Raw genomic sequence first — 22,467 nt, 5'->3', positions numbered from 1 at the left:
GTGGTGCTGAAGAATCGAACCCAGGGCCTCAGGCATGCAAGGCAAGCGCTCTACCACTGAGCCACTTTCCCAGCCCCTGCTCTGTTGTTTTGATGTACTTCACTCTTTCATGCATGCATTCAACCTAGACTGTTCAGACACCTGCTCCTCTCCTTCTCTGTCTCCAGCTCCAAACCCTGGGTCTGTCCAACTGTGACACACACACTCACACTCACACACACACACACACACACACACACACACACACACTCACGACTAGGAGATGGTTTTATTCCAATATGGTAAAAAGTATAAAGTTACATGAATCATTTTTGAAGCAGTCTAGTAATATCATTACTGATGGTTGCCTTTTTTATATATACTTTTTCAAAAGATATAGCATGCCAAATGATAAAGAAATGGAGTCACATACTAAGGAGGAATCTGAGTTGTCTATCTGCACCTAACACAGGGCAGCAGAGGATGAGGGAGGAGAAAACCAAACAAGCCCATTAAAGTTGTTTTTCTAGCTGGACACTGGTAGCTCAAGCTTCTAATTCAAGTTCTGCGGGAGGCTGAGATGTGAGGTTCAAAGCTCAAAGCCAGCACAGGTGGGAAAGCCCCTGAGAATCAAACTTCTAATTAACTAGCAAAAAGCTGGAAGTAGAGCTGTGGCTCAAATTGTAGCCTTGAGTGAAAAGCTAAAGGAGAGTGTGTAAGCCCCGAGTTCAAGTATTTTTGACTAGCTCTTGGGCTTTCCCTTCCCAACAGGGATATATTTGAATGAAACACCCATTGTAGTCTGTGAGAAGTCAGTCTGGACTTGAGGCTGTAGAATTTCTCACTAGGAACTAAATGTGAAGGCAGAACCTTAAGCACAAGGGGGTCTGTGCAGGGGATCCAAGAGCTACCTCTGTGAAAAAGGCAGCTTTTAAGTGGGTAAAATGAAAGGGAGTCCCAGGAAAATAGCAGAAAATCATTATCCTGAGCTCCATATCAGAAGGTCCCAGCAGTGGTTCATATCCATCAGGGCAGTCAACTATCCGCATGAGCAGATGGCTTCTGGTGAACATGTGAAGTTAGAAGCCCTCCTATAGAGATGGTATCAAGTCTCACTGTGTGTGTCCCTCATACCTCGTTCTAGGACTCCAGACACAGGCTGGTCCCTGTGGGTATGTATTTTCTTCTCTGAGGGCCAGGATTGGAGTGACATAAACTGACCTTCAGAGGCAAATTGACCTTTGCACTTTAGCATATCCAAGTTTGTAGTTTTACTTTCGCGACATCTTAACTCCCTTTAACCAGGCCGACTGTCTTCTAGCAGAATGCTTCTGGGCAAATTTCCCTTGCTGAAGTCTCAATAGAGATTAACTTGCTGGAAAGCTCCTGGAGGGAAGAAATGCTGCTTAATCTCTCATGGCGCCTAAAACAGGGTAGGCTTATATTCATTTTGGGTGCACTTGTTTTAGATTTGTGAAGCCTAATATAGTGCCTGGCATAAAGTTAAGCACACAAAATAGATTGAGCAAAGAATGAAGTGTTTGGGGATATAGCAGATTTGTTTACTCATGTATTCAGTTAGTGCCAGTACTAAGACTTAAATTCAGGGCCTTTCTGTTCCTTAGAGCTTTTTTTGCTCAAGGCTACTAGTACTCTACCACTTGAGTCATAGCTCTACTCCCAGGTTTCTGGTGGTTAACTGGAGATTAAGACTATCACAGACTTTCCTGCTTAGACTGGCTTCTAACTGTGATCCTCAGATCCCAACCTCCTAAGTTACTATGACTATAGGCACCAGTGAGATTTCTATTTGTAAAGATTTTTCAAAGCCGGGAACTGGGGACTCACGCCTGTAATCCTAGCTACTCAGGAGGCTGAGATCTGGGAATCATGGGTTGAAACCAGTACAGGCAGGAAAGTCCTGAGACTCTTATCTTCAATAAACTACTCAGAAAAAGCTGGAAGTAGTGCTGTGGTCCAAGTGGTAAAGCACTACCCTTGACCACAAGGAGGCTGGGGAATAGTGCCAGCCCTGAGTTCAATTCCCAGGACAGGAATATATATATATACACACATATATCATATATATATATATATATATATATATCTCCTATATATATCCTATATATTCAACATATATTCAACATACATTCAATATATATATATATTCAACATATATTCTCTCTCTCTATATATATATTCAAGAGTCCTTGGGTGTTGTTTTATTTTGTGATGTGTCAACATGGCACTCTGATTTCCATCCATCTTGTTAAATCCTTGCTATCTGTGTATATCCTAGTTATGGTTCCCATTATGAAAGGATGATGTCTATTTCTAACTTTATGGCTTAGGTGACCTCCCTCAGTATCTTTCAGGCAAGTGGAAATGTTGCCAGAATAGAATGAGATATTAACACTGTCTGGACTTTAAACTGTACTTTTTTTTTTTTTTTGGGTGGGTTGTGGAGCCTGAACTCTGGACTTGGGCGCTGTCCCTCAGCTCTTCAGCTCAAAGCTAGCAATCTACCACTTGAGCCACAGCACCACTTCCGGCTTTTTCTGTTTACGTGGTCCTGAGGAATCAACTCATGCACGCAAGGTAAGCACTCTACCACTGAGCCACCTTCCCAGCCCCTGAACTATACTTTTTACTTCATTAATCACTCACAAAAATTCCTATGAGGTATTAGCTTTCTTTGGTAACAGGAAAGCTGAAAATGAAGCCCTAGGCACTGCAGAAAAGTACTTGAAATTCTATAAAAACTTGTCTTCTGCCATTAAAAACACAATTACTAAGTGAATCTAGGGCTACTAAGCTTTATGAACTCAAAGCTAATTTTCTGATTTCTTATATTTTAATTTGGGAATTTGCTGAAACTTTTCAACGAGGATCTTTTCCCACCTGTTAACATCTTGAACTATGTTTTTTTTTGGTATGTGTGTGTGTGTGTGTGTGTGTGTGTGTGTGTGTGTGTGTGTGCCCTGGTACTAAAGTTTTAATTCAGGTTCTGGGCACTGTTCCTTAGCTTTTCTGCTCAAGACTAGTGCTCTACCATTTGAACCATAGGTCCGCTTCTGGCTTTTCAGTGGTTAATCAGAGATAAGAGTCTCACTATACTTCCTGTGTGAGTTGGCTTCGAACTGCAATCCTCAGATCTCAGCCTCCTAAGTAGCTAAGATTACAGGTGTGAGCCATTGGCTCCTGACTCCGACTGTGGTAGAGCTTTGCACTATGTTCTCTGACAAGCAAATATGCTTGGAAGGCAGAGAGGCAATGTCCTTCTTAAACATTATTCTTAGTGATCAGAAGCTCAGCATCTCACTTCAAAATCACATCAATAACTAGCCAGAGTGGAGAGAGGAGGAAGAAAAGAGCAGACTATAGTGGGGAAGAAATCAAGTCCCCTCACTTGGAGCTCTTGTTCTACCTTCTCCCCATAATACCCAGTGCCTAAAATTCACCTAACCTAGTCAAGCACAAGTGGCTCATGCCTGTAATCCTAACGACTCAGGAAGCTGAGATCTGAAGACTAAGGTTCAAAGCCAGCCCAGGCAGGAAAGTCTATAAGACTTGGATAACCAATTAACCAGCTGAAACAAAAAAAAAAAAAAAAAAAAAGATAAAAACACAGTAGAGCTGTGGACCAAGTGGTATAGTGCCAGCCTTAAGCAAAAAGCTAAGACAGAATACCCAGACTCTGAGTTAAAGCCACACTACTGACACAAAACCAAAAGAAATAAAATACACCCAGCCTTTAAAATATACTCAACTTATAAGAACCACCCAATTCAAACTTGAGGGAAGTTAGACTGTTAGAAAGTTTATAGTTCAAGGTTCAGACTCTTCAGACTTCTCCCTCAGCATTTAAAGCATTTCAAGCCTGAGGTTATTCAGGAACTTTCAATGTGCAAAAAGAAGTCCTAAAATACCTTTCCAGTAGAACTCTACCTGCCCCTTACTCTGGTCAGCTCCAGCCTTACCTGGCAGCAATGACACTTTTTTTGTTTTGTTTTGTTTGTGTGTGTGTGTTTGTTTTTTTTTTTTTTTTGGGGGGGGGGGGTCCGGTCGTGGGGCCTGGGCGCTGTCCCTCAGCTCTTCAGCTCAAGGCTAGCACTCTACCACTTGAGCCACAGCGCCATTTCCGGCTTTTTTCTTTTTGCTTATGTGGTGCTGAGGAATCAAACCCAGGGCCTCAGGCATGCAAGGCAAGCGCTCTACCACTGAGCCACCTTCCCAGCCCAGCAATGACACTTTAATTGGGTGAATTTGGAAAGATAGTCTCTCTGGTACTTGAAGTTAAGCAATGAAATTCCCTAACTTTCTTCCCATACCTTCTTTCTTTCCCTGGGGCTTTTCCACTGGCCAGGCCTGAGCTGGGGGGAGTGGCTGTAGGTACACATGTTAACACTTGAATCTTCCAAGAATCTTGCTTTGGACTTCATGGTTTGAGTCCCAGAGCTAGGAAGGAAGCTGGAGCCGTGAGTTGGAGATGTTAGATTCACTAAAGTATACCCTGCAGTCTTTGAAGAAGCTATTTTCTTGACTGAGTCAAGATGAAACTGGTTTCCATGAGATAAAAATGAATCATCCAGAGGCTCCAAGCCTACCTGGTTCACCCAGACACTTTCCCACACATACTTCAGAAATTTCTTAAAAAGGTTTCCTGGCTGTTTATAACCCTGTAGTTTTAGGCCATTTCCTGTGTGGTAAATAGCATCAAGCCTGGTGCTGGCTCACTCTGTCATTCTAGCTACTCAGGAGCTGAGATCTGAAGAAGACTGTTTGAAGCTAACTGAGGCAGAAAAGTCTCTGAGACTCTTATTCTAATTAACCACACACACACACACACACACACACACACACACACACGCACACCAACAACAACAACAACTGGAAGTGGAGCTGTGGCTCAAATGGTAGAGTGCTAGCCTTGAAGGGACAAAAAAAATCTAGGAGAACAAATCATAGTACTGAGTCGAACTATCATTACTATTATAAATAATTAAGAAAAGAGAAAGGGAAGGAAGGAAAGCAGCAACTGTGAGTAGTTACTGCTGTGACTCAAGTGGTAGAGTATCAGCCTTGAGCAAAAGACCCTCAGGGACAGTGCCCAAGCCCTGAGTTCAAACCTCAGGACTCTCTCTCGTTCTCTCGATCTCTGGCTCTCGCTCTTCTCCCCCCCCCCCCCCACACACAATCAAGAACCAATTTAATCCAAGCTATTGTCTAAGACACTGAGGAAGTTTCCAAACTGGGGCACACAGGTAATGCCATAATCAAATGAATATGTAAAAGTACTTTGTGTGTCCCGTGGTCCATGGGTAAGTAAGACAAGGGTGGATGAAGCCTTTTCTACAGTCAGTGGCTGAAATCATACTTTAAATGCACATACCTTCATGTAATAAAATCTGGTTGATGCCTTGGAGTGAGAGTTATAAATGTGCCATAAGGAGAAAATAAAAGAGTTGTATGGCTTAGCTGGGTGTGGTGAGGTGGCTCACACTTGTAACCTTAACTACTAGGAAGGCACTTGGAGACCAGCCCTGGTAAAAAGTATTGGAGAGGTTGGGAAGGTGGCTCAGTGGTAGAGTGCTTGCCTTGCATGCCTGAGGCCCTGGGTTCGATTCCTCAGCACCACATAAGCAAAAAGAAAAAAGCCAGAAGTGGTGCTGTGGCTCAAGTGGTAGATTGCTAGCCTTGAGCTGAAGAGCTGAGGGACAGCGCCCAGGCCTTGAGTTCAGGCCCACGACCGGACCCAAAAAAAAAAAAGTATTGGAGACCAATCAATAATCCTACTCAACCAATAAAAAAACTGGGTGTGGTGGCATGGGCTTAGCATCTCAGTTTCATAGAGAAACATAAATGATAGGATCACCTGCCAATCTCAGGCAAAAAGCAAGTAGGTCTTGGTTTTTGTTATTTGAAGAATAACAAAAGGAAAGAGCTGAGGATAACAAAAGAATTACAAAAGGAAAGTTGCAGCTCAAGTGGCACAGCACCTGCCTGGAAAATACGAGGATCTGAATCCAAACTCCAGTTCCACCAGTAAAGAATACAGGTTGACTTCTGAAACATAAATAGATTCCCTGCCATTTATTTAATGACCAATCTTTGGGTCCACCCTGGCTCCAGATTTCTTCAGAACTCTTTACCCTGACAGATCACTGCCCTTGGTTTAGAATTTAGGTTGCTAATTTTGACCTAATGTTCAAGCTGGGGACTAAACATCTCTGTTCTGAGTCGCTCATTACCATCGCTACCTCCCCCTCCCATTATTTCACCCACACAAAAGAGCAAAGAACTCAGAATTTAGAAGCAAGATTTTAAGTAGATAGATTGCAAAAGATCATCGGAAAAGCCAGAGGACAAAGTAGCATTTCCTGTGAGACAGGCGTGAATTCCAGGGAGTCAAAGCACTTCTAACAGATTGTTTGCCTACCCTGTAGCCAAACCCAGTGAGCTGTAAAGCTAAGGATCAGTCAGGGGATTTGAGATGCTTTAAAGCCTGCAGTCTGAGAGATAGACTGGAATCAGGATTTAGGAGATCGCCAACATAAACAGAATGAGAGCTGATGTCATACACTGGATAAATTAGGAGCCACAACTGTAAGAACAATTTGACTAGTTCTGACAAGCATAATTAGACAGTGATGTCTTCATTTAGCCATCCTTGGAATCAACTTCATCTGATGGGGAATATCACTCCCTAGAGGACTACTAAAAATGAAGTAAGACACTACATTGAGCCATTGTGTATATTGAGACAGTGATTTGTCCCAAAGCATTCTAGAAAGACCTATGAAAGGCAGGTGAGGAAAGGGATGTTTGGGTTAATCGAACTCAATGGTAAGGTGACATAGGTGACAAGATTGTTGACAGCTCAGTTACAAGGTAGAACCTGATTCTTCAAACAACTGAAGACAGACAGTTCTGGAGAACTTCCTGAGCTCCGGATGCGAGTCAAACAGATTGGCCACAGTTGCATTATGGTGTGAGCTCTCAGCTGAAGCAGAGAATTCAAAACCAACAATGAGTCCTGTCTCCTGCTCAAAAAGTGATTTATAAAGACAATGCCTGAAGAAAGTTGAGTGGCACTGTGGACAGTGTTACTTTATAGCCCAAGGTTTAAAATGTGGGATGTAAGTCAATTAAAAAAAGTAAATTAGAGCTGGGAAGGTGGCTCAGTGGTAGAGTGCTTGCCCTGCATGCATGAGGCCCTGGGTTCGATTCCACAGCACCACATAAGCAAAAAGAAAAAAGCCAGAAGTGGCGCTGTGGCTCAAGTGGTAGAGCGTTAGCCTTGAGCTGAAGAGCTGAGGTATAGCACCCAGGCCCAGAGTTCAGGCCCCACGACGGGTTCCCCCTGCCCCCACCAAAAAAAAAAAAAAAAGTAAATTAATCAACTTAAAGAAGCAGGATTTAAAGGATATAAGTGGTCCTGGTGGTTCATGCCTTTACACCTGGCTACTCAGAAGTCTGAGATCTGAGATCACAGTTTAAAGACAGCCCAGGCAGGAAAGTCTATGAGATTCTTTTTTTGTTGTTGTTGGTAATGGGCTTAAACTCTGGGCTTGGGCGCTGTCCCTGCACTCTTCAGCTCAAGGCAACCACTCTACCGCTTGAGCCACAGCGCCACTTCTGGTTTTCTAGTGATTTATTGTAGATAAGAGTCTCACGGACTTTCCTGCCCAGGCTGACTTTGAACCTCCATCCTCAGTTCTCAGACTCCTGGGTAGCTAGGATTACAGGCGTGAGCCACCCCACTCACTAAGCCTATGAGATTCTTTTTTTTTTTTTTTTGGGTCCGGTCGTGGGGCCTGAACTCTGGGCCTGGGCGCTGTCCCTCAGCTCTTCAGCTCAAGGCTAGCGCTCTACCACTTGAGCCACAGTGCCACTTCCGGCTTTTTTCTTTTTGCTTATGTGGTGCTGAGGAATCGAACCCAGGGCCTCTGGCATGCAAGGCAAGCGCTCTACCACTGAGCCACCTTCCCAGCCCACTTCCAGCTTTTTTCTTTTTGCTTTATGTGGTGCTGAGGAATCGAACCCAGGGCCTCAGGCATGCAAGGCAAGCCCTCTACCACTGAGCCACCTTCCAGCCCCGCCTATGAGATTCTTATCTCCAGTTAACCACCAGAAAACAAACAAACAAAAAAGATGGACTGGGAATGGGGCTTAGTATTAGAGTGCTTGCCTAGCATGCATGAAGCCCTGGGTTCAATTCCTCAGTACCACATAAATAGAAAAAGCAAGCAGTCATTCACTGAGCTACACTTGGGAGGTCCTTGTGTTTTTGTTTTTGTTTTTGGTCAATTGTGGGACTTAAACTCTGGGCCTGGGCGCTGTCCTTGAGCTATTTTGCTCAAGGGCAGCACTTTATCACTTTGAGCCACAGTTTCACTTCCAGTTTTCTGGTGTTTAATTGGAGATAAAAGTCTCACAGACCTTCCCGCCCAGTCCAGCTTTGAACTGTGAGCCTCAGATCTCAGCTTCCTGTGTAGCTAGGATTACAGGTATGTGGCTCCTTGTTTTCCTAATAAAATCAGACTGTGTGTGTATTGGGCAAAGAGTAAATGAAAATACAGGATATGAAGAGAGTGATGCATGTTATCTATGATTTATATCGTCTCTAATTAACAGGAGTTATTGAACCTGAGATTTACTGAGCTGGGTGCCAGTGGCTCACGTGAATAATCCTAAATACTTGAGAGGCTCAGATATGAGGATCTAAATTCAAAGCCAGCATGGGCAGTTGAAAAGTTGAAAGACACTTATTTCTTTTTTTATTTTATTTTATTTGTGAACATACTGTACAGAGGGGTTACAATTACATGGGCAGGATTACATACATTTCTTACCAAGCATTGCATCCTCCCTTCCCAGCCTCCCCCCTCCCCCCCACCCAATCCTTCCTCCTCCTCCCCCCCCCCACCAACATTGTAAAGCTCGTTTTTGACATGACAATTTGTACTTCTCATTGTTGCAACAGGTCTACCTGAATCCTTAAACAACTTGTTTGTCCCCATCTCCTTCACAAGTTATACTGACATCAAATATAGTGAAAGTGGGGGTTATACTGTGGGGGAGGGACATACAAAGCAACAAAGAAATAATCTTATAAATGAGTTAGAAACACATGCATGAAAGAAAAAAAAACATTGAAATACATATCTAAGGGTTCATTTTCCTAACATCACATTATCTGACTTTTTCCGCTTGACTCATACATATACTAGATATTGCAAATAAGGGAAACCATGGGACCTGTGTTTCTTTGGGCCTGGCTTACTTCACTTAATATAATGTTTTCCAAGTTTTTCCATTTCCTAACAAATGGGGCAATGTCATTCTTTCTGATGGAGGCATAGAATTCCATTGTGTATATATACCACATTTTCTTGATCCATTCATCTACTGAGGGGCATCTGGGTTGGTTCCATATCTTACCTATGGTAAATAATGCTGCAATAAACATAGTTGTGCTGGTAGCTTTAGTGTGGTCTTGTTTGTAAACATTTAGGTAAATGCCCAAAAGTGGGATTGCTGGGTCATAGGGGAGCTCTATGTGAAGTCTTTTGAGGAACCTCCATACTTCTTTCCAAAGTGGTTGAACAAGTTTACACTCCCACCAACAGTGAAGTAAGGTTCCCTTCTGTTCACATCCCCTCCAGCATCTGTTGTTGTTAGAGTTCTTGATTTTTGCCATTCTAACTGGAGTGAGGTGGTATCTCAATGTTGTTTTGATTTGTATTTCTTTTATGGCTAGGGATGTTGAGCATTTCTTCATGTGTCTATTGGCCATCCTTCTTTCTTCTTCAGAGAAGTTTCTCTTTAAGGAAAGACACTTATTTCTAATTATCCAACAAAAGGTCAAAAATAGAGGTGTAGATCTCTACTATATCTATACCAGCCTTGAACGCAACAGCTAAGCAAGAGCTTAAAGCCTCAAGTTCAAGCCCCAGGACCACACCTCCCCCCTCAAAAATGAAGATGTACTTCAAGTAATAAATAGATATGTTGAATGTGACATATTCATAAACACAAATGTATATCTCTTACAAATTCTTATTACATGGTATTTCTCACTAATGTGGTCAGGGAAACTGAGAAGTAAAAGCCTGAGCATTCAATTGGCAAATACCTGATTGTCCACTTTGTACAATGCTAGGAGCTAAAAACACACAGGCAGAGAGTTCTGTGCCCTCGACTCTGGTGAGCTATGCAGTTGGCTACCAAATAATACAGAGCTCTGGGGAGAAGGGGTGAGACCTGTGATCTAATTGGCATAGACTCACAGAATTAAGTGTGAGCAGAGGCAGCCACTGAACCCTTGTCTTGAAGTGTGAGTATGGAACCAGGGCTGTGTGTATATAAATGGGTTTCTTGTTTGTTTTCTTTCGTTATTGTTATTCCCCCCCTTAGGTACTCAGTACTCTTTGGCTAGTGCTCTACCAACTAAGCCACGCCTCCAACCCCTCTTGTTTGCTTTCCTATTACTACCTCTTCTCTCTCAACTTCAACTTGCTGGACAAGGCAAGATGATGAACTGTTTTTATATGGTATTTCATGTTTATTCTCATGATGGACCTATAATGGTAAAATTATTATTATTGCTGTTATTAATTTTATTAGTATTATTATTGTTGTGGTTGACAAGTTCTCCCTATGAAGCCCAGGCTGGCTTCAAACTCAAGATCTTCCATCCTACCCCACATCTAGCCAGTTTTCACTTATTATGCATAATGGAATGAACATACTGGGACCAGGTGGCTTACTCCTACAATCCTAGCTACTCAGGAGGCTGCGATCTGAGGATCACAATTTGGAGCTATCCTGGGGTAGACTGAAAGCCTATGAGACTCTGATCATCAGTTAACCAGTATAAAGCTGAAGTGGAGCTAAACATTGTTTTTACTAGCCTTAAATAAAAAAGTTAAAGGGTCAGGTGTCGGTGGATCATCCCTGTAATCCTAGCTACTCAGGAGACTGAGATCTGAGGATCTCAGCAAGAGACTCTTTTTGTTGATGTTGGTCATGGGGCCTGAACCCTGGGCCTGGGCACTATCCCTCAGTTCTTCAGCTCGAGGCTAGCACTCTACCACTTGAGTCACAGTGCCACTTCGGGCTTTTTCTGCTTATATAGCCCTGAGGAATCAAACCCAGAGCCTCATGCATGCAAGACAAGCACTCTACCACTTAGCCACCTTCCCAGCCCCGAAAAGCACTCTTACCTCCAATTAACCACCAGAAAACCAGAAGTGATGCTCAAAGTGGTAGAGCCCTAGCCTTGAGTAAAAAAGCACAGGGACAGCACCCAGGCCCTGAGTTCAAGCCCCACAACCAAAAACAAAAACAACCCCCCCCCCAAAAAAAATTAAAGGATGGCATCCAGGCTCTAAGTTTAAGCCCAATACTAGTGATAGATAGATAGATGATAGCAAGCTAGATAGATAGATAGATAGATAGAAACAAGCACCTTTAAAGTATTTAGAAATCTGAGCTGTGTACGGGTAGTCCCAGGGGTTGATTGAGCCCAGAAGTTCAAAGCCAGCCTGAGTAACTGTAGTGAATATTATTGAATACTGACATAGTGTGTACTGACATAGTATGTTATTGAATACTGACAGTGTATACTGACATACTGTTATTGACTACTGACAGTGCATTGACATAATGTGTTATTGAATATTGAGACAGTGTGTACTGATATAATGTGCTGTTAAATACAGACATAGTGTGCTATTAGATAGACATAATGTATTACTGAATATTGACATGATATTACACGATTGAATAGAAATATATTGAATGTATTGTGCTGTGAAATAATATGAAATGTTAAGCTGTAAAATTAGAAGTTAGAACTATGGAATGGGTAGATAAGAACACACCCAGGGATGGGCTGGGAAGGTGGCTCCGTGGTAGAGAGCTTGCCTTTCATGCATGAAGCCCTGGGTTTGATTCCTCAGCACCACATAAACAGAAAAAGCCAGAAGTGGTGCTGTGGCTCAAGTGGTAGAGCACTAGCCTTGAGCTGAAGAGCTGAGGGACAGCGCCCAGACCCAGAATTCAGGCCCCACTACTGACATTAAAAAAAAAAGAAAAAGTAAAAGAAGAACACACCCAGGGAGCCTGCAGAGCTGTTACCAAAGCAACCAGGCCTCATCAATAACCATACTCAGCCAGAGGCAAGCCAGCCCCACCCTCATCAATAACCAGACCTGACCAGAAGCAAAGCTGTCACCAAGGCAACCCTGGTAATCAGACATAGCCAGAAATGAAGGGCCAGCCTAAAACATATAAAAACCCAGGGCAGCAGAGACCCAGCGAGACGACCTCCCAGGGCAAGGTGACTCCCGTCTGGAGCCTGCACCCGCAAGGCGGCCGCTTCTCCCTTCAGCCATTGGAGCAGCCAGAGGATACCCCGGCAGACTTCCCCTCCACCTCCGGACCAAGATTTTCCCTGGGTGTGGGGCATGCTTAAGTAAAATTAGATCTAGGAGTTCATTATTGGTATTATATTTGGAGTGCTTCAATAAAGTAAAACTATCACATCTAAGCCTGTTGCTGTAGATATGCAAACTGGTCACAGTAACAAATTAAGACCTTGTCTCAAATGAATGAATGAATGAATGAATGAGTAAATTTCTAAATCTGAATCTGTGGGCCTCTCTCTTTAGGTTCTGGAACATTAAAAATGGAGATACCGGGCTGGGAAGGTGGCTCAAGTGGTAGAGCACTAGCCTTGCATGCCTGAGGCCCTGGGTTCGATTCCTCAGCACCACATAAACAAAAAGAAAAAAGCCGGAAGTGGCGCTGTGGCTCAAGTGGTAGAGCGCTAGCCTTGAGCTGAAGAGCTGAGGGACAGCGCCCAGGCCCTGAGGTCAGGCCCCACAACCGGACCCAAAGAAAAAAAAATGAAGATAGCAGCCTAGATCCTACTCAAACAAAGGCAAACACGGACTGCACATTGACTAACTTTAGCCTCTATGAAAATTTTGAGGGTGATGACAAGCTGTAACTTCTTTCAAACAAACGGACAAGTTAGTCTCTATTCATCAAAAGGTGCCAGTGATTTTGTCGAGGAAGATCAGATCGTGGAGACAGCTTGCTAAATAAAGTGATTGCTTTGCTGGAGGACTTTCCCTAGAAGCAGAGATAACTAGAGATAACTGAGAGAGTGGAAGTTAGCGTCTCAGTAGGTCTGCTGTGGTGCTTTTTGTTGCATTTTTGTTGTTGCATACCCAGCCAATGGGAGGAGGTGGAAGGAGGAGTGGGTGGGAGCAGGGGAAGGCTGAGTGTGTGTGGAAAAAGACGGGGTTAAGCAATTTATTTTTAAGCAGGACATTTTTTTTTAATTGACAGAATATCTCTTCAGGCAGTGTTCACATGTTTCTAACTGAAGCTTTTAACTTGGCAGCTTGTTTAAACAAACAAACCCGTCCGTTGAATGCAATGATTAACAGGAAGCCAGGCACAGACCACAGACACCAGCCTTTGGCTAGGAAAAGAGGTTGGGTTTGAAATCCTAGCGTGGTGATGGCTTGCTGGCCGGTCACCTTACCTGCTAACCATTCTGCATTCTGCCACAAGGATAGGTAAGGCACCGTGTGATGGATCCTCCCTGAGGTGGTATGCTTCTATGTAGTGACAGTTTGGGAGTGAGGGAGAGACTCGGCAGAGACAGCTTTAGAAACAACGTCAAAGGAAAAGGACAATGAGACAAAACCATAAATGAAGACAGAAAGAGGACGAAGGAGGAGGAAAAAAAAGAAAGCAAGGATGATGCTGGTACCTGGAGAAAATGTGAGTTAAATCTATCTTTGCTCTGGTGAAATCTGGGAAGACATTTGACTCATTTCCTGCTTCCTCAAACGATGAAGTGTTCAAAATACTGTCTGTTTAGCCTGTCTCTTGTTACAGCTCTGACTTTCGTGTTTATTTACAATAACAAGTTACGGGATAAGAAACGTTTTCTGCCAGCAGTTCTGGCCAATACTTCACTCTTAGCAGAGATCTGTCTTCAAATGATTGAAGGGGAGGGGTTTCATGTCACAGAAAATGCGCTGAAGACCACCCTCAATGCATCCACTTGCTACAAGTATAAGGTTCAAAATCATTATATAACAGAAACTCTCTCTGAAGAAGAAGCTGCTTTCCCTTTGGCGTTCACACTGACAATCCACAAAGATTTTGGCACTTTTGAGAGGCTCTTCAGGGCTATCTACATGCCTCAAAACATCTACTGCGTTCATGTGGATGAGAAAGCCCCGCAGGAGTTTAAAAGCTCCGTGGGACAGTTACTCAGCTGCTTCCCTAACACATTTCTGGCTTCCAAGATGGAATCCGTGGTCTATGGTGGGATCTCCAGGCTCCAGGCTGACCTGAACTGCATGAAGGATCTGGTGACCTCCGAGGTCCCCTGGAAGTACCTCCTCAACACCTGTGGGCAGGATTTCCCCCTGAAGACCAACAGGGAAATCGTGCAGTATCTGAAAGGACTCAAAGGGAAGAATCTCACCCCAGGGGTGCTGCCCCCAGCCCACGCCATCGAGAGGACTAAGTTTGTCCACAAGGAATTGTTAGACAGAAAAAATTCCTATGTACATAAAACAGCAAAGTTAAAAACCCCTCCTCCACACAATATGGCCATTTACTTTGGCACTGCCTATGTGGCTCTCACAAGGGAATTTGCTAATTTTGTCCTCCAAGACCAGCAGGCACTGGATTTGCTCTCATGGTCCAAGGACACTTATAGTCCTGACGAACATTTCTGGGTGACACTCAATAGGATTCCAGGTATGTGTCTTTTTCTCTGTCTCTTCATTTTATTTTGTTGTTGTTTTGTTTTGGGGTGGTCTTTTTGTTTGTTTTTTGTTAGTCATAGGGCTTGAACTCAGGGTTTGGGTGTTGTCCTTGTCGATTTTTGGCTCTTGGAGCCATAGTTCCACTTCTGGTTTTCTAGTCTTAGCTGGAGATAAGAATCTCACAGACTTTCCTGCCTGAGCTGGCTTCAAACTACAATCCTCAGATCTCAGCCTTCTGAATAGCTAGGATTACTGGTGTAATCTGTAATCACCAGTGCTGGCTTTTTTTTTTTAATTGTGACACGTACAGAGGGGTTACAATTGCGTGAGCAAGGTAATGAGTACATTTCTTATCAAGCATTGTTGCCTCCTCCTTTGTTTCCCCTTCCCATCCCTTCTCATCTCTCCCTTTCCTCTCCACCGCCCCCCCCCTCCGGCTTTTGTTGTTGTATTAAGAATCTAGATCTTACTTTGTTGTTTGTTGCCCAGACTGGCTTTCAACTCCTAGACTTCTGCATTAGCCTGCTGGGTAGCTGAGACTACAGGTACATGACACTATACTGGGCTTCTTTTTGTTTTTATTACTAAATATGATATAGTCAACAGAGAAAACATTGCCTAAATGATAGTAAAAGAAAACTTTTTAACATTTAGAAATTGTCATAATTTCAAGTGTTAATGCTGTAACATGGAATATTTATTTATTTGTCGATATTATTTTTATTATTTATTGATAATATTAGTATTACTTATTCACAAATCATAATTGTATATGTCAATAAGATACAGTGTGGATGATCAAGGTAAGCTCATTACCATAGTCATGACTTCTCTTTACCTATCTTTGTTGTGTATGTGCATGTATGCAGGTGTGTAGGGGCGTGTGTGTGTGTGTGTGTGTGTGTGTGTGTGTGTGTATGTGTGTATGACAATCCTGGGAAGCTTATCTTTTTTTTTTATAATGAGTTGTTTGAAATGTACTCTCTTGGTTATTTTGAAATATATATTATCATTGAGTAAGTCAGTCTTGAGTATAGTTTTCTGTTGTGCAAGAATAGATCTTGAAACATTTCTGCGCTCTGAAGTTTTGTGCCTTTGGCCAACATCTCTCTTGCTTTCCCCCATCCACCCTTCTATGCTCTGATGTTATGAATTGCCCCTCTGTACTCTGCTTTTGAATCAGCTCTGTTCTTTTCCACATGGAAGTGAGATCTCAGGAACCTCTCCCCAGGTTCATTCATGAGGTCACAAAGGATAGAAATTCTTCCCCTTTAAAGGTTGAATCATGTCCTATTTTGTCTGTATACAACATTGATGTTAATTAAAAACAAATCTTTTTTTCCTCTTAATAAGTTTTTTTTTAATTGTGAAAATACCGTACAGAGGGGTTATAATTACATGAGCAAGGTACATTTCTTATCAAGCATTGTTGGCTCCTCCTTTGTTTCCCCTTACCATCCCTGCCCTCCCATCTCCCCCCCCCACCCATAGTTGTAAAGTTCATTTTTCGACATAACATCTTATACATCTCATTGTTCCAGTGGGTCCACCTGTATCCCTATTTAAAGTATTTGTTTTTTCCCTTCTCCTCCCCAAATTACATTATATTAAGTGAAGTAAGCCAGGCCCAAAGAAACATAGGTCCCATGGCTTCCCTGATTTGCAATAACTAGTATATGTCTGAGACAAACAGAAACAGTCAGATAAGTTGATGTTAGGCAAAATGAAAACTAATCTTTACAACTGCTCTGCTCACCACCTGGAAGGTACAACTGTATTGGCAGATAAGAAGACAGAAGCATAGGTAAGCATAGAGATAAGGAGAAGGAGGTTCTATAGTGTAATGGTGAGCACTCTGGACTCTGAATCCAGAGATAAGGAGAAATATTTTGAGCTTTCCACAACTTTGATGACTTCCTGAACATAGGAAGCTGAGATACAAGAATCAGCCTCAAAACCAGACCAGGCAGAAAAGTTTGTGAGATCATTTATTTCCAATTAGCCGGGCACTGGTGGCTCACGCCTGTAATCCTAGCTACTCAGGAGGCTAAGATCTGATGATCGGGTTCAAAGCCAGCAGGAAGAGTCTTATCTCCAATAAACCATTCAAAAAACTGGAAGTGTCACAGTGGCTCAAGTGTTAGAGTGTTAGCCTTGAGCTGAATAGCAGAGGGACAGCATTTATGCCCAGAGTTCAGGCCCCATAACAGACAAAAAAAATTAAAATAAACCTGGAATCAGAGCTGTGGCTCAAGTGGAAAAGCACCAGCTTGAGCAAAAAAGCCAAATTCGAGAGTGAGACACTGAGGTCAAGCCTTAAAAAAAAAAAAAAAAGCTGGGTACTGGCGTACTAACTACCCAGGAAGCTGAGGTTCAAACCACCCCAGGCAGGAAAGTTCATGAGACTTTTTTTTAAAATTTTATTTTATTTTATTTGTGAACATACTGTACAGAGGGGTTACAATTACATGGGCAGGATAATGCGTACATTTCTTACCAAGCATTGCACCCTCCTCCTTTGGTTTACCCTTCACTGAACTAACCACCCAAAAAACAAAAGTAGAGCTGTGGGAGAGTGGAGCTCAACATGATAGCGCGCTAACCTTGAGCAAAAATAAAACTCAGAGACAGTGACCAGGTCCTGAGTTCAAGCCCCATGGCAGAAAAAAAAAAATTCTCAAGCTCTCCTGGAAATGGATTCAAAATTTAGAGCATGGTAAGCATTTGTAGACCAGGCCCTTCATTTTATAGAGGTAGAGACTTCAAGATGGGTAATTAACCAGGTGCTTGGGTCATTCCACCAGTAAATAAAAGCACCAATTAGAAGCCAGGATTCTAAGCCTGATCTTCTAAAGCTTATTTTCAGTTAAATATCAGATGTAACCAAATTGACTGGTCTTTCCTTTGGTCCAAGTTCCAATTAGAATAATCTCAAATTACACCCAACAAGAACCAGCTCAGTTCTGCTAGCTCAACTCCAAAATGGAGGCTCAGCTAAGCACCAGTAGTCTGTATTCCTAGCTACTCAGGAGCCTGATCTGAGGATCATGGTCCTAGGCCAGCCTAGGCAGGAAAATCCATGAGACTCTTTATCTCCAATTAACCACTAAAATGCCAGAAGTAGAGCTGTGGCTCAAATGGATAGAGTGCCAGCTTTGAGAGAAAAACCTACGGGATAGCATCCAGGCCCTGAATTCAAGCCACAATGTGTGTGCACACACACGCACACGCGTGTGCAAATGAGGCTCATGGCTCAAGGAAAAAAAAATAACTAGGAGGCTCAGATTCTCAGATTGATTTCTTCAACCCTGAGTGCATATACAGACACCTGGAGCTTCAAAAGTTACCTAAGGCCAGGCCCATGTCCCTCCTGGTGTTGGACTCAGCCAGCAGTTCTGGCACCTTCCAGGAAATTCACAGGTACAGGCAAACATATGGATCCTTGCAGAGGCTCGTTTTACACATGGGTACACAAAGCTTCCTAGACTTAGAAATCTGAATAAATCTGATTTTCTCAGGGCAGGAAGAGGTAATGTTGCAGTTAACAAGAAGCAAGGTTCAAGAAAGTCAGGCAGAAGAAGCATACTCTATATCTTTTTAAATAGAGTGGCAGAGCCCAGAGCAGGGAAGGCAAAAGTCCTGCTTCTCCCTCTGTGTCATTTAGATAATGATGTAGAAGCTGCCCAGATCTGCCACCACACTGTAAGTGGAGACGCTGACAAAGCATGTTCCCAACAGGGCAGCCAGGGACGGTGCAAAGGCAAACCCCATATTATTTTTAGAAAGAACCAGCATAATTTCATTTTGGAAAATAAAAAGCATTCTTTCCTTCCTTCCTTCCTTCCTTCCTTCCCTCCTTCCTTCCTTCCTTCCTTCCTTCCTTCCTTCCCTCCTTCTTTTCCTTCCTTCCTTTATTCCTTCCTTCCTTCCTTCCCTCCTTCCTTCCTTCCTTCCTTCCTTCCTTCCTTCCTTCCTTTCTTCCTTTCTTTCTTTCTTTCTTTCTTTCTTTCTTTCTTTCTTTCTTTCTTTCTTTCTTTCTTTCTTTCTTCTTTCTCTTTTTTCTCTCTTTCCTTCCTTCCTTTATTTCTTGTTGTTGCAAGACCAGGATTCAAACTCAGTACATCATGCTTTGCTCATTGGCTGGTGCTCCGCCAACCAAGCCAGTCCTCCACACTCCCTTCCCCGCCCCCTAAAAAACAGAAGAGTCTTAATGAAAATGTTTACTCCTGGAAGGAAAAAAAAAAAAAAAAAACAGAGGTAAAGACTGTAATTTTGGAAGAAGAATTTGGGGTCCTTGGTGGGAAATGACAGAACCCTCAGGAGATTGGAAGAGAATAGGGAGCTTTTTTGGGGGGGGGTCTGGTTGTGGGGTTTGAACTCTGGGTCTGGGCGCTGTCCCTCAGTTCTTCAGCTCAAGGCTAGCACTCTACCACTGGAGCCACAGCGCCACTTCTGGGTTTTTTTTTCTGCTTATATGGTGCTGAGGAATCGAACCCAGGGCCAGAAGCATGCAAGGTGAGCACTCTACCACTGAGCCACCTTCCCAGCCTAGAATAGGGAGCTTTTATGCCGCTGAGCAAAACCAGGCTCCCAGACGCCAGGGAGATGCTGTGAAGAAACTTCATGGAGTGTGCAAGGTGGCCCAGTCTTTCCACCCTGAGAGTTCATGGCTGAAATCAGTTGATTGGACAGAAAATGAAGGCTCCTCAGGACTCAAACACTGGACGTGGTGTTAGCAAAATTAAGACTCAGAGACTTTGTCAGAGAACCACGCAGACATCCAGGTACAGAGAACAAAGAAAGGTTTATTGCCGGGAGAGGGGGGCCAGCAAGACCCCTTCTCACAAGGGAGGAATGAGAAGCACCAGCTATTGTCTGGGGTGACCTATATAACCTAGGAGGCTTAGGAGGGCTAGAAGGGGCTAGGAGGTGGAGACCCTGGTGTGGACGTGCAGGCCAGGGGCTTCATCATGGCGGACTAGGATTTATGGCTGCTGTCCAAATGGTAGATAAAGGGTCCTGCAGCTGCCCAGACCTGAAGTTCACTCTAAGGGGCTCTTGTTGCCTTCTATAGTGGTAACTGCCCCAGAGGAGTGCCATCCCAAGGTAAGGGAGCTGGAAGTTGATTATTTACTGCCTTTACCACATGGGCCTAGCGCTGCCTAGGAAGGAAGCATGCTAAGCTGTGGAGAAGGGAAGGAGTGGACTAAGCTATGGGAAGGGACTCATTTCGCTAACAAGTGGGTTTTGACATCTCTGGTTAGCAATGATGTCAGCAAAGCAATAGAATAGAAAGGCCCCAATTCATGCATTTCCAAAATGCAGATAAGTTAGTCCTGGGGGTAGCTTCTGAGTGATGTGTGTAGTTCCTTCCTTGCTAGAGAATCCTCCTGGTCTTCCCAGCCTGGGGCCAGCCTGTGTGCAGGGCTGGATCATCAGGTGTTAAGGGCACTGGAAATGTGAGTGATTATCTTATTTAACTGTTACCCTACCTATGTGGAGATCTGCCTTATTTATGTAGGGAGAGTTCTTCAAGTGGTATATGAGGGTTGGGAAGGGGGATTATGACTCTTCTAGTTGATCACAGTCCCAAGGACTGGATTCCATCCATAGTACTGGGGAAAAGAATGAAATTAATTTAAACACATATAAATTACATATATATATATATGTATATATATATATATATGTATATGTATATGTATATGTATATGTATATGTATATATATATATATATATATATATATATATATATATATATATTTAGTCGGTCATGGGGCTTCAACTCAAGGTCTGGGCACTGTCCTGAGCTCTTTTGTTCAAGGTTAGTGAGCCACAGCTCCACATCCAACCCTTTGGTGGTTAACTGGAGATAAGGGTCTCACAGATTTTCCTGTCCCATCTGGTTTTGAACTGTGATCTTCAAATCTTAGCCTTTGAGTAGCTAGGATTACAAGTTGACCCACTGCCACCAATCCCAGGCAGTTTTATCAAAATAAAAGGAAACATAGCTACTATACCTATACTGTGGCAGGTCCCCTGAGGCTTCTCAGAAGATAAGACTGTCCACATAGCCATGTGATGGGTGAATGTGTGTATGAGGAAGAAAGCAGGAAGCTCAAAAGACTTTTAAAGGTATTGCTCAGTAAATTTTAGTAGTCATGAAACTGGAGCTTCCTGTCTTGCCTTCTTCCCCACCTCCATTTTAAGCCCTTGTCTAGCTAATTCACTCCCTCCCACCTGTCTTCCCTAACCCAGTTCACAACAAGATAAGTGTGATCTTTTAGCTTATCACCTGAATCAATTATGGATGATTTCCAGTTAGGAAAAAGAACCGTTTGTAGGCTTGAAGTTCAAGTTTATCCACCAGCTATTGTTTCTAGGTTGTATGGTTCTGCCTGTGATGTGGACATTTAGTGGGTTTGTTTTATTGACCATATGTTCCTTGGATTTAAGGATGTCAAACCGACTAATAATTACAGTTACTGCAAAGGGGTATTTTGAATAGAATTCCACAGGAATTAATCTCAATTTTATATTAAAATATGATTAAAAGAGAGAACAGTATTTGAGAGCAAGCTTTGTTAGAGACAGGAGAAAGAATGATCGCTGGCTCCAATCTGAACATTTCCACCACCTTCCAACAGCTCCTTAAGCTCTGAACCCAGAGCCTCATAAACCAATTATCTCCTAGATGCCCACCTCTGAACACTGCTGTATTGGGGAATAAGCCCTCAACACATGAGCTTTGTCTAGAATATTGACTGATTCCATGGCATGCTTTTGCCCTGGGGCCCTTGAAGTGGAAGGTTTGTTTTTTTTTTGTGCTTTTGTTTTTGTTTTGCATTTCCATATGCAGTGGCATTTATGACTGGCCTGACTGGTCATCATTACTGGAGACTGGTATATCCTTTTAGACCTCACTATATACATAAGATGCAATGCTGAGGATACCAGGAGCTGCAAGTCAGAAACACTCTGACCCCAAGTGGTACTGGGAAGTCACTCATGGCCCAGTGATGTGCCTGGGTCTAACATCCTGAGAGAATGTACATTCCTCCAATCAATCAGACTCAAAATTTCTGAGATCAGGCTGGGAAAGTGGTAGAGCGCTTGCCTTGGATGCACGAGGCCCTGGGTTCAATTCCTCAGCACCACATAAGCAAAAAGAAAAAAAGCCGGAAGTGGCACTGTGGCTCAAGTGGTAAAGCGCTAGCCTTGAGCTGAAGAGCTGAGGGACAGCGCCCAGGCCCAGAGTTCAGGCCCCATGACCCCCCCCCCCCAAAAAAAATCTGAGATCACTAGGTTTAGGGGTAGATCTGTAGGAAAGAAAGTTTGGGGGATATATTTTACAACTAGGTGGGCATAAACAATCTTTGTTTTCTATCTCTTAGGAAAGGATATCATTGAATTGGGACATTAGTGAGTTCTTTTCAAGGAAACACAGGTCTTTGGAAAGGTTTTGGTAAAGGGCCTGGCAAACTTCACCTTTCATTTTTGTTAATAGCCAAAGTAATAGTAAAATCGTTTTATAGTTGCTCCAGAAGAGAAGGGGTTAATCTATGGGTGAGGTCCTTGCTTGCTGTACTTTGTCTTCTTTGCTTTGCTGGTCTCCGGGTTTGTTTGGGATCATCTGTGGCTCATACTCTATCCTTACCTATTTTCTTTTCTCATTCTCAGCTAT

General features: G+C 43.1%; 1 protein-coding gene across 3 annotated transcripts in view; it reads left to right on the top strand.

Moving 5' to 3' along the window:
- Positions 1-2,557: 2,557 nt before the first annotated feature.
- The window catches only part of Gcnt2 (glucosaminyl (N-acetyl) transferase 2 (I blood group)), a 100,451-nt gene continuing 80,541 nt past the window's right edge, over positions 2,558-22,467 (top strand). Inside the window, exons 1-2 of one of the 3 annotated variants that reach the window (XM_070024589.1) lie at positions 2,558-2,577; positions 13,397-14,775. In XM_070024589.1, coding sequence (XP_069880690.1) covers positions 13,854-14,775 — 922 coding nt within the window. In that variant the 5' untranslated portion in view covers positions 2,558-2,577; positions 13,397-13,853. Of the gene's footprint in view, positions 2,578-13,261; positions 14,776-22,467 lie in introns of those variants that run through there. The other 2 variants (XM_070024591.1, XM_070024588.1) reach the window with 2 other exon arrangements.

The sequence above is a fragment of the Dipodomys merriami genome, unplaced genomic scaffold (genome assembly GCF_024711535.1).
Source record: "Dipodomys merriami isolate MVZ:Mamm:240054 unplaced genomic scaffold, mDipMer1.0.p SCAF_16, whole genome shotgun sequence".
NCBI classification, from domain to species: Eukaryota; Metazoa; Chordata; class Mammalia; order Rodentia; family Heteromyidae; genus Dipodomys; species Dipodomys merriami.
Note: the sequence above shows the minus strand (reverse complement) of the source record. Positions and strands in the feature narration are given on the sequence as shown.